Source organism: Camponotus vicinus, unplaced genomic scaffold (genome assembly GCF_025532165.1).
Source record: "Camponotus vicinus isolate PSW18456_S1 unplaced genomic scaffold, iyCamVici1.0 SCAF_8, whole genome shotgun sequence".
Taxonomy (NCBI): Eukaryota; Metazoa; Arthropoda; class Insecta; order Hymenoptera; family Formicidae; genus Camponotus; species Camponotus vicinus.
In genome coordinates, this window is record NW_028141980.1 from 8,604,788 (window position 1) to 8,617,469 (window position 12,682).

Below are 12,682 nucleotides of genomic sequence, written 5' to 3' on the forward strand. Positions count from 1 at the left end.
AACGCGCGCGCGTTGGGGATTACTTTATAATTCCATGAAAAGCAAATTCCCATCATCATCGGGCATAAAGATGCCCCTCCGCCTTCCCCTCTTGGTTTATACGCGGCCATCAGTCCGCGACGCGACGGTCCCCCTGGGACCCGAACGTTGCGAGGATTAACTCTTCACTATACTGACGTTGCGGCGCGAACTTGCTCGACTGTGTAAACGTATTAAAAGTTAGGGGAGCTGTTTTACGAACATTTCCGAAGAAAGGGATTCCCGCGAAATAATTTACCGAGTCTATAAAAGAGTGCCATCTCGCGAACCGCGAGCGCCACAGCTGCTTGTTTATTTAGACAATAACGTTTATCGCTCGCTCAAAGATATTTCGACCAAATGTTTATGTCTGTTTTAAAATATACGTATTTCTGAATTTTAATATTCCGTTAATAGAAGAGAAAATCTAGTTTTATCAAGTATCTCTTAATCACAAATTCTAGGGGAATGACTGTCTTCAGTAGAAAATAATTAGATTAGTTGAATAAAAATATATATACTGATACAATAAAACGGAAATTATTTGAAGACTATACATGAATAAATCGTATCGCAAAACTGATCTAGAGTGTCGAGGAGATATATATTTTCTTCGAACCGACATGAAAATCATATGCAATCTCTTTTGACATGTATGAATAATGTAAATATATAATAAAATATACTATAATACACTAAATACACTAAAATTAAAGCGAAAATAAAGAATTTCGATTATACGGGATGACAGTGCCATTTCCAAGAGAGAATCCATGTAATAATAAACTGACGAAACATTTGAACAGAATAACAAGAAGAACGATCGCAAGCTTTATCATCTCGCAATTCGAAAGACTTGATTCTCAATAAATACGTTTTCTCATCACCTTCGTTTTATTTGCAATAAATGAAAATCCTGCCGAGCAGCGCAAGCGGGAGGGTATCTCCGGGTTAATTTCGCATGGTCAGTATTTGCTTGCGCGCGGTTTTTCTCCTCCTTTCTCCGTCCGCCGCGGCACCTCCGCGAGCGTTTACGCGCGCGTATGTAACACGGGTCGAGGCGGGCGCGAATCAAAATCAATAAGCCGATTATTGGCCCGCGTCGAGCGGAGATTACGTCGCTTTGAATTGACATCGGGACGCGAGGCGAGGCAACGGGACGCGCGAATGCGATTCAATCCCGTGGGCTTTCCGCGACAGGCGGACATCCGTCCCAGTTTCTTTTTCCCCGCCGAGTCCGACGCCGACACGAGTGCGAAAGCAAAATGGCGCGCGCTCCACGCTCTGACCTCGCTCGCGCGCGCGCCTCCTCAGACTCCCCCCTCCCCCCTCCCCCCCCCTCCTCGCCCTTACCAATGAATCCGACGTTCGCATTCGAACAACCGTGAAAGACAACCGGCTCTCGTTTTCCGTCGTAATTTCACTCCGTCTTGTATATAATACGCATTTACCGAAGAATTTATCAATAACGCGCGAATGGCGCTAATGTTAGCGCCGGAAACTGTCGCGCGCGGCGCCACCGTACAAAGTGCCTGCGGTGACCATAGACTATAGATTTGGGTAGATAGCGTGCGCAGGGGCGGCGGTGACGAGGGACGGCATGAATAAGAGGGGGTGATAGAGTCGAGTACGGTCCGAAGAAAAAATGTCTGATTTTTTCTTTTATTAATATTGTCTTGATTCTAACAGAAGGGCGCGATAATGACTAATAATAATGAAGCGAGAATATCGGGAAAATATTAGATTATCTGAAACTTATTGCATGCAAAATAATATATGTGCACGAGGATAAAATTATATTATGTTTTTATAAAGATATAAATGGCTTTATATTTTATATCAAGCTACCGTGACATTATTTAGAAATTTGATGGAATAATTAAAAATTGTGTTTATTCTGATATATTGTTGCTATAATTATATAATGTAATTATATTGCTACGTTAAATTTCATTAGGTGGACATGTTAAACAAAAGAGCGCTTGACATAACGAAGCAAACATCGGATAATTTTTCCAATTAGATTGTAATAGTAAATATTTCTGGCTTCCAAAATTTTTAGTTTGGCCATATAAAGATTCGAATAACTTTTTCTTTATACGGAACGTTATTTCGGTGGAGATCTCAGGAGGAAATTTAATATATAAATCGATTAAAGAATATATAAAATATTTTAAAAAATCAGGTTAGAGATTTAATATAATAGTCATAAAAAATCCCGATCATTAAAATTAAATTGTTACACCTTAAAATTCGATTATTTTCGGCTTTTTAAATACTTCATCATTACATGTATTAAAAGTACATTATATTATATATTAAAGACACACTCCGATCTTTTTACTCTTATATGGACATATCTAAAGCTGTGCATTATTTTATCATTTCTATTTCCTCTGAAAGAGAAGCTTGACAAGATACAGTTTGATAAAATGGGTCAAACTATGGGTAGAATGCCTGAAACATGGCAAGGTCTCCTGGAGGAGAAAGATCGTGTTTTACACTGGAGTTCCGAAGTCCTGGCAAGAGTACAGGATAATGTTACGAATGAAGATACATTCTTGATGGACTATGACGATGACAAGATCGACGCTAAAATCAATACGTGGATTAAAACTAATCAGACACGGGTTGACGAGACATTCAAAAAGTTTCCGAATGCGCCGGATACGCTAAAAAATGTAGTCAATAGTGGAATCGAAAAAGTAATAAATTTTATTTCTTACAGATTTTATACGTTAATAAAAATTAAAATTTCTAGGATTAAAAAATCGAGAAATTTTAGGTTTTTTTTTAATTATACGTAAAATAAAAAATATATCACACAGCTAATTTTTTTATCGCGTAATGTTTAGCTTATTGAAGAAATACAAACAAAAATGCGCAAGGATTATCGGAATGCGTACAACGACATAAAGAAATTTAACAAGAAAGTAGACCAGTTGGGCGCGGACGAAAGGAAGATTCACGCCGATATACAAAAGTTGGAGGAAGAATGCGCGGGAGATGTGCAAAAGTGCCAGAAGAAATTCGGACCGTTGCGAGTAAAAGTTTTCGATAACTTGAGAACCGGTGAAAAAATGATATTCCAAGATAAAAGATTAAAAACTGACTTCACTAAAAAGGTACAAACGCTTTTCTTGAATTTTTAAAATTTACATCCTTCTCCGGAAATTTACATAAATATTCAATTGTGTCTCTTTAAAGGTGTACGATATCGATCACAAATATTCTGCTGACTGCATGAAGCGCATCGACAAAATGCTTAAAGATTTCGAGAAAAGCGCGATAAAACATGAAACGCGCAATGAAAATGATGATTAATACGCGATTTAAAAAAAGTATACCGTCAAATCATATCGTCGGATTTTCATGTACATGACTAATGTGATTATAAAAAGTTACAAAACCGTATAATAATTTTTTTTTAATATTGCCCTGTTTTGCAATAACTTTTTCATCTCAAATTATTACGGATTGGGACTGACATTTTTCAGTAAATTTTCAATAAATTAGATTTTGAACAAATTTAATAAATATTTAAAATTGGAAGAATAATTATAAAGATATATTTATATTATATTTAAAAAAAATGGAAGGATGCATTAAATAATGACTTTTTCAACATTTTCATCGATGTAAAAATTTCAATAAAAAAGCCATATACAAATACTTTCAGTACTTCAATTGTGGAACATTCTGTAAAGTTATCAGATTTCTCTCTGTTTTCCGGATCGCGTTATATATTCATTCGAATCTTCTTCGAGATGTGAGCGACATACTCAGATTCATAGAATGATCTTCGTGATTTTTCCAAACGGGGTACTTTTGCGCGCGTATGCATGATTCTCTCTAGCTCTCATACAATACAAAACGAGAATAACGAGAACAGGAAAGAGAGGCAAGACGACACCAGACCCCGTTACCGGCTTAGTTGGGGTAGGCTCTCCCGGAGACTCTAGTGATCGGGAAAACATGATGAAGCAAGTGGTTTTATACGCGGCTCTTAGAACGCCTACGCGACCTTCCAGTCACGTGTCGTCTGCGACGTACCATTAAAGGTACCACGATGATATACTTGCGTAATATAATTAACATAACCGAAACACTTTTAGCGATTAAACAAATTTATTTCCATAAAAAAATCCGATGACAACGTTCAATCATTACACTTCCCTGATCGATGGAATCTATTTATGTTAACAAAATTTCTAAAATATTTGACATTTTTAATGTAATTTTGAGATAAATAGAATTTATGAAATTTATAATCCTTAGATGTACTGTGTGTGTGTGTTATTTAATTTTAAAATGTAATAAGTTGAAGCCAAATATACATTGATAGAACCCCTATCTTAACAAAATTTTCAAAATTTAATGCTTCCAATATAGCTTATATTAAGGCAATATGATTTGCAGCGCTCAAATTATGCTCTGATGCATCATACGATTTTGACCCTGTTTGAAAGCTGTATATAATATAATTTACACATTGAAAACTGAATTCTCGCTTCTCCATGTGCATATAATATGTTGATTACGCAATACAAAATAGAATAAAATATGGACTGTAATGAATATAAGATAAAATAGAAAAAAAAACCATTATTATTAAAATATATTAGTAATTGAATATAAAATACACTCAGTATCCACAACATTCTAAGAATGAGATATTAATCGTTAAGCGATTAATTAAACTTACCCGAATTACGGAATTAAATAAGATAATGACTTTTTCCATTGCAATTTGTGCGAAAATTTGGATGATGAAATAATATCAGAGGAAAGAATTTCCTCTCTGGAGATATTCTTTAATCGTCAAAGTAAATCGATACGAGCCTGAACGCGATTGATGTAACGCGCCGCCGCGCTTTCAAGATAAGGGTGCATTCACACCTTTGCAGTAAAGCAGAAAGCAGAAAAGCAGAAAGCCAATCAAAACTCGATCTAATAAGCAGTGTGTAAGCAGTACATTAAAAGGGCAAAAAGTAGAAATTATGACTACCAACGCGAGTTCTGACTGACTCCTGCTTTTCTGCTTTCTGTTTTATTTTTTGCCAAGGTGTGAATGCGCCCTAATATTTTGACGTAATGGCCGACAACCATGGACATAGGAAACATAGACTGGTACGTGAGCGAACAGTAGCATAACAACGAGAGGAGAGGTAGCGACACAGATCACGTCTTTTTTTTAAAGGCAATAAAAGCCGCAAACGTTTCTGCACCACTTACCCTCAATAAAACAGGAGCTTAGCGAGCTTTGTTTAAATAGCTTTATCCTTTCCACTCGAACGGTATTTTCCACTTACAAATACAAATTGGATAGAAGAGCAATCTACGTTTTCTACAGCTATGGTGGCTATTTTTCGCGAGCCCTCCAAGTTGCCTGATATTGCGCTCCCGCAATAAAATCTCAAATTCTAGAAATATGCATTTCCCATACGCGATGATTGCTCGAGGCGATCCTATTTGCATGAAACTTTACGCGAGACAAAATTTCACCTATACTATAACGTTGATATCCGCAGGACGTAATCTCGTTTTGCGTGTTTCAAAAGTTGGGAAATTCATGCGCGAATGATTTTTTTATTTCCAATAATTTTTCGAGAAAATTTCCAATAAATTATCTGCCGTATATGTATTCGATATCAGAAATCCTCCTATCCATCTGAATTATATGTGCAATTACCTGATGTAATCTGTTATGATTTTATAACACACTACTTGAGTGTTGGAAATACTCAAAGATATGTATATATCATATCAGTGTTATCATTAAAAATCCGATTCATTTACGTGACCTTCGGTAGCCGTGATCGTCTAGTGGTTAGGACCCTACGTTGTGGCCGTAGTAACCCAGGTTCGAATCCTGGTCACGGCAATGTGTGAAAGCATTGTCACGGCGAAGGTTTTTTTTTTATTTTATATATTAAATTTAAGCATGATTAGGAGAAGCATTATCGCAGTAAAAAATATTAATTAAAATAATATATATTTATAATATAATATATTTATAATATAAAATATTATAAATAATATTTCTTTACTATTTAATTTTATACAAATTATATTAATTGTCAAAATTGTTTAGAATTATTATCAAGATAATTACTGATTAAATCTGTTATACGCGCGTGTTTGTAATTCATATATCATTATTAATACATGTAAAACTGTATGCATTGTATAATTTCGCCTTGAAATAAATTCCGTGAAAACGCAATACATGAAAGACAAATTTTAGGCTCGCAGGTCAAAGTCAGATATATTATCGCAATCGTTTTCCGAATATAATTATGACATTCAATATGTCAGGAATGTGTAATATTGAGTAAGCTGATTGCAACCGATAAATTAAAACGCGAAATTGCATTAATGATGCCAGAGAAGCAGTTTGAAAAATAATCAGCAAATTGTGCAATGTCAATTATTATAAATCAAGTTACAATTGTGCTTCTTATGGCAGTGCGGTGCAGGATCACGTATGATTTGTATCTGATTTTAAATTTTTTACTTCTGTTACATATTTATTAAACGATATGACTGTTCGACATCGAATTCTATGGTTAATTCATACTCTATGCTATGTTGGTTCGTATGAATATTTTTTATTAATTCATTCAGTGTGGATTTAATATTATTTAATTTTAAAAATTTATATTATAATACTTTCAGTCATTATTAGAATCAATTAAATGCAAAGCTTTGAAAAATTTGCATTAACGTTTAATTGCCATGAATATACATTTTTTCAAAATATTTATCAAGTAATGAGAAAAAAAAGAATTCTTGAGGATAATTCAATTTTTTAAATACACTTTTGTAGTATTTACATTAAATGCTCTTGTAGTAATGATGTATGATATACTTGTAGCGGTAGTTCACAGCACACTATTGGACATAAACGATGCTGAATCTTGCGACTTGTTGTGTAAACAATGTAACGTCTCCGCAATATTTGCAAACGATCGCTGTGAATGTAATGTTTTTAACAATAACGATAAAGGTATTGTCAACAAATTTTTCCCTTATATAAAAGATGGATTGAAATAATTTCCAAGAAAATAATATTGCAAATCTTATATTTTTATTTGACAATATATAATTTTAGAAGCAGAATGCATACAGCGAATACAAAGAGAGATTCAAGCTATCGATCTGAATACACTTTCTGAAGATCTAACGGATGAAGAGCGAGACATACGTTCCCTTTTAAAATCCAGACGTCGTCTCAGAATGGGTAAGAGTAACTGCGTAAAGGATCTCAATCTTCTATTTATCTAAATGATCTTTAGAGAATCTTTAGAGAAATGTGCTACAAATATACTCACTTTGCATCTGATTACATTAAATATTGTAGTGCCATGAAATATTTAAAAATTTAAAAAAAGAAAACAAAGAATCTAAATTGTTTTTGGAAATACTGCTCCTCTCTAAACATAGTTGGATGCAATTTTTAATAATCAATATAAAAGTATCTTCATTTATATAAAAGATTAATCATAGTATCCAAATACAAGGAATACAAAATGTTATGTAAGAAACGTTTAAAAAATGTTACAAAAATTGAAACGTTTTCTTCTATATATTTGAACAGCATCGGTGCTCAATATCTAAAGTAAAGACCACCGAATTGCCTTGTAGGAGATGCCGACAAAGTGGCACAATATTTTATCAATGGAGGACCAGCAGTTGGTCACTCTCATTTTATCAAAACGTTCAATGCGGCTTACAATAGTGCCGATTCTTCGACAAATTCATTTTCGGGCGTTTCCGACGAGAATAGCCCCGAAAACGAATTTCACGATGAAAAACCGTTAAACAGTGCAATTTCTTGGAATACATACAACTCTCCATTGTACATGGTACCAAATGCAGGATCGTGCCCATATCCAACTATGCCTGGCGTAGAAACCCCGGTCGTCGGAATGGTAAATCCAATTGTCAGCTATGTAGCAAACGGATTGTACGACGCAACAAGTCCGTTGGTGGGTTCAATTCTCCATCCTTACAGGCATGCACATGGATCGCCTGTTCATCATAATTTTCACAGAAGAAATCTTCCAGGGCAAATGTTGTACAATTTATTTGGCCATCATCGTTTATTCCATCCTTATCCTGTACATCATGGCGGTTTCAGAAACTCTAATGTAAGTAACATTTAATAGAGATTTATAACTCTATATAACGAATTTCGGGAACTATTCATCCTGAGTACAGCTGCTAGATTAACGCTTATGACTGAAATTCCTTCCACAATTATAAAATGTTTGCTGATACATATAAAATAATTTTAAATTGAAATAAAGAGTGTGTGTGAAATTTAATTAATATATAAATAACAAGAATGCAATTAAATATGTCTTTTTTATATTAATCATTACAGCATGAAAACCCAGAGTCTGTTGGTCAACCTGCTGAAAGTGATGATACATCTACTATTTTTAAAGATGTTCCTATTGCTAGAAATAATGCTGTAAGTTTCATAATAATATAATGAATGTGCTTGTTCAGTTTCATTAGGAAGTATACAATGTGTTCACAGCTAACATAATATTAATCTTAAGACAGATTTTTAAATTAATTTTTTTGTAAATGACTTTTCTTTAATAGAATTGAAAAATAATCGAAGTCTGTCATTAAAATTAAGTTCAAGAATCATGCAACACTCTAAATATTGACAAATTGTAATAATTTGTTCGAATTATAAGACTTTATATATATATTGATATATTGAGTTACAATATTCTGTATATTGATACAACTGATAAATAATCATTTGATATATTAAAATTGTTAAATATAGCCTTAGTTTAAGACAGACAAATTACAGATCAAAATTTATTTTTTTTTCAGGCTAAATCTGTTGAACAAAATGCAGTTACAAATTTCCTAGGATCAGCCGAACCGGCGCATTATCCCATACAAACGCCGTATATCGTCAGCGCAAATACAGTATACCAACCGATGGAATATCAACACTTTAATGTCCCATATCAATATACTTCATATCCTAATCCCTTGATCAACTTACTCCATCCTAATGAATATATTGTTCAACCTGAATATATTCCACAATATGTACCTGGTATATCAGATCCGCTAATTTCTGCATCTAACCCAAATTCTTATTGCATTAATACAAATGCTGAGCAGAAAGATCAAGTTTCAACTGATAAAATAGTACATTCTAATAATGAGGCAAAGCAATCTAGTAATACAACCAAAAATAACATCTCTGAGAAAGAGAACAAAACAGAAAAATGAAAACAATAAATTATAATGAAATAACATAAATTAAATGCATTATCTTTTTATCTTGTTTAAAACTTGTCTTGATATTATTATATCGCATTCATACAGCAAACAATTAATTCATTATTAAATTCTCTCTTTGACAAGCAATATTAAATTATATTTTCTCACAAAATTTAAATATTAATTAGTTTAATCTCTTGCATTCATATTTAAAATCAAGTCAACTAAAATTTATAAATAATAAAACTGTGTTAATATCTTGCACATTATAATTTGGAATTTAATTCAGATTTAAAAGTTATAATAATAGAACTTGGTGAAATATAGCTTTACTCTCAAATCAACTAATTATTTTAATTTTACTTTATATGTTATATAAAAACAATACAGAATTATGAAAAATGTAAATAGATTATATATACATATATGTGTACACAGAAATGCTTTCTATAATGAAAATATAAGCAAAAACCACTTCACATTATGATATATGGTTCCAAATCCTCTTCTTTACCTTCTTCCTTTGCCTTTCCCTTTCTTTGATGTTGATGCGGATGGTTGCGACGCTTGCTCACTAGAACTCTGTTTGCCCTGACGAGTCTTTAACTTTGGAATTGTAGTTCCAATGTATGCCAAAAGAGAATCTCTAGTGGGAAAGTCGGGTCGTAACGGTGTACCATCGTCATTTTTTAACTGTACGCGAATACGACCGCGATACAGAGGTTCCTTGCTACGTTCTTTCGGGTGTAGTTTATTCTCGACACCTACATTAAAGCCCCCTGCTACCAATACATCCCGTATCTCTTGATGCGTTGGGTTCTCTACGCATTTATCCTTGGCCAACTTTCGTCCTTCCTTCAAACTCCTTTTGTTGTTTAAATATATTGGGTAAATGCACACCCATCTGTAAAAAGCGACATGTCAGATATGACAACATATGGCAAATTTATACTTGTGACTTGAAAGCCTAAAAAAAATACAAATATGAAATATCAAAAATGATTTGTATTATTCTTTAAGATGATACAAAGGTCTTTGTAAAAAATCTGAATTATTATAACTAATTAATTTAATTCTTACTCAATTTTGACATTAGAAAACTGTGATTCAAATTGACATTATAGGTTAGCATGATATGTAGATTGCAATGTATCTTACGAGCTATAAAAGAAACTGTACGAATATGAAATTTATACCATGTTGTATTTAAAAAATATCTATATATTTATATTTAAACTTGCTTTTTATAGCGTTACTATTTATACTTAAACTTGCCTCTCACGTTCACTGTGTTTCTTAGATGGATTCCATGCAAGCGACATGTTGTATTTGTATATCATCTGTGGTTGAAAGCTGCATATCGACTATCGATTATATGGCAAATTTTCAAAAGGACGATTATTTTAAAATAATATTCATTTGTATACATGAAATTTCTACGTTATTGTAATAACATCATTGGCAAATTATTTAAGTAAAAGAATAAAATAATAATAATGGATGCAGCAAAAAAATAAACACACTCGGGCTCGTCCGGGATTTGAACCCGGGACCTCTCGCACCCGAAGCGAGAATCATACCCCTAGACCAACGAGCCATATAATGGTACGTTCCGAATACAAGTCTCAAGTTGTAGCACATAATCTATATAGCTCTATATATTACTAAATTATTATATAATGCATATACATACACATACATGCATCCATGTAATATATTATATAGTGTTAGAAAATACATTCCTATTCAATAAACACAAAGTATTATATATATAATAAAATATATGCAACAGAAATGCTGCATTTATTGGATAGAAATATATTTTTTCTATGCATCTCGATGAAATTTTATCAAATTTACTGCTTTAACTTTGATAACTTTATTTATACAAGTGTAAAAAAGATACGAAATTTAATATATTTCGAGAAAGTCTAAAGATCTTTGAAAAATCTATCTTTATACATTCAGATAAAATATAAATTAATGTGTAATGTCTCTATAATCTAAAATAATCCGTTTTTTTTAGAATTTTTACGGAATGATAATTAAAATCTGATAAAAAAATCAAATAGCAACAACACATGTAAAAATGATTTAATTTAGACATTTATTAATAATCTATTGCAAATAAATTAAACATTTAAATTACATAAGTACAATTTCACTTAAACTCTCAAGCAAATATAGAACAGATTATATTTGTAATATTAACAATAAATAATATGCGCTTTATATACATAAATTTACTATTTAAAATATTACAACTTTCTATACATACATACAGACATATATATATATATATATATATATATATATATATATATATATATATATATATATATATATATATACAGGGTGAGCCATTTTAATTAACGCACGCAATTATTTCGGAAACAAAGCATTTTAGAGAAAAATGTTTCAGACAAAAGTTTTATGGTTTCGAGGGGGCCATAAGATGGTATCATTGGTTTGACACTGAAGAGTCATTTGAAGGTCACATGAAGGTCACATCAATTTTTTTAAATGGAATACCCTATATATTTTTGCACATTCTTGTAGCTTATCTCGAGAGCTTTCCAAAACACTATAATTAAGTACCTTTTCGTTAAGTACTTTTTGAGTTATGAGGCTTGAAATAATTTCTTAATTTTACATAAACCGTAAAATATCTTGTAAAATATTCATTTTTCGATTATCTTACCTTAATACTTTTACGTACAAAATAATGAGAGGAATCAATTGGTGTAAAGAAAACACATAGTTGTTTTTAAGAAAAAATATGGAATTGTTAATTGCAAATTACATATTTTTTCTTCAAAACAACTATGTGTTTTCTTTAGACCAATTGATTCCTCTCATTATTTTGTACGTAAAAGTATTAAGGTAAGATAATCGAAAAATGAATATTTTACAAGATATTTTACGGTTTATGTAAAATTAAGAAATTATTTCAAGCCTCATAACTCAAAAAGTACTTAACGAAAAGGTACTTAATGATAGTGTTTTGGAAAGCTCTCGAGATAAGCTACAAGAGTGTGCAAAAATATATAGGGTGTTCCATTTAAAAAAATTGAAGTGACCTTCACGTGACCTTCAAATGACTCTTCAGTGTCAAACCAATGATACCATCTTATGGCCCCCTCGAAACCATAAAACTTTTGTCTGAAACATTTTTCTCTAAAATGCTTTGTTTCCGAAATAATTGCGTGCGTTAATTAAAATGGCTCACCCTGTATATACATACATATACATATATTGTGAGAGAATAATTACTTTATAATTAACTTATTAAAATAAACATTAGATCTTAATTTTTTTTAAATACACAGACATATAGAAATGTCATATAGATAATAATAATTTTTGGGCAAGAGTTTCTTTTATAATTTTTGTTATACAGTTA

At 32.1% G+C, this 12,682-nt stretch overlaps 3 protein-coding genes and 2 non-coding genes across 6 annotated transcripts; 3 read left to right on the forward strand and 2 right to left on the reverse strand.

The window, feature by feature from the left end:
* The first annotated feature begins 1,982 nt into the window (after positions 1 to 1,982).
* LOC145975538 (uncharacterized) lies at positions 1,983 to 4,295 on the forward strand. 2 transcript variants are annotated; one of them, XM_083106093.1, is made up of 4 exons: positions 1,983 to 2,203; positions 2,422 to 2,723; positions 2,874 to 3,143; positions 3,226 to 4,295. In XM_083106093.1, the coding sequence occupies exons 2-4, from the start codon at positions 2,451 to 2,453 to the stop codon at positions 3,340 to 3,342; spliced, it is 660 nt and encodes a 219-aa protein (XP_082962219.1). In that variant the 5' UTR covers positions 1,983 to 2,203; positions 2,422 to 2,450; the 3' UTR covers positions 3,343 to 4,295. The 2 variants fall into 2 exon arrangements, with proteins under 2 accessions (XP_082962219.1, XP_082962220.1); XM_083106094.1 differs by having other exon boundaries at positions 2,427 to 2,723.
* A 1,535-nt stretch (positions 4,296 to 5,830) lies between these two features.
* On the forward strand, positions 5,831 to 5,902 carry Trnah-gug (transfer RNA histidin (anticodon GUG)). The gene has a single exon. It is a non-coding gene; the product is annotated as a tRNA-His (tRNA).
* Positions 5,903 to 6,292: 390 nt separating this feature from the next.
* LOC145975540 (uncharacterized) lies at positions 6,293 to 9,605 on the forward strand. Its single transcript, XM_083106097.1, has 6 exons — positions 6,293 to 6,612; positions 6,896 to 7,027; positions 7,133 to 7,261; positions 7,666 to 8,171; positions 8,408 to 8,497; positions 8,878 to 9,605. Exons 1-6 carry the CDS (start codon positions 6,561 to 6,563, stop codon positions 9,286 to 9,288), a joined length of 1,320 nt encoding a protein of 439 aa, XP_082962223.1. The 5' UTR covers positions 6,293 to 6,560; the 3' UTR covers positions 9,289 to 9,605.
* Positions 9,606 to 9,607: 2 nt separating this feature from the next.
* On the reverse strand, positions 9,608 to 10,721 carry Srp19 (signal recognition particle 19). The gene is made up of 2 exons (XM_083106096.1): positions 10,555 to 10,721; positions 9,608 to 10,183 (listed from the first exon to the last, which is right to left on the reverse strand). Exons 1-2 carry the CDS (start codon positions 10,617 to 10,619, stop codon positions 9,790 to 9,792), a joined length of 459 nt encoding a protein of 152 aa, XP_082962222.1. The 5' UTR covers positions 10,620 to 10,721; the 3' UTR covers positions 9,608 to 9,789.
* Positions 10,722 to 10,804: 83 nt separating this feature from the next.
* Trnap-cgg (transfer RNA proline (anticodon CGG)) lies at positions 10,805 to 10,876 on the reverse strand. The gene has a single exon. It is a non-coding gene; the product is annotated as a tRNA-Pro (tRNA).
* Positions 10,877 to 12,682: the final 1,806 nt, after the last annotated feature.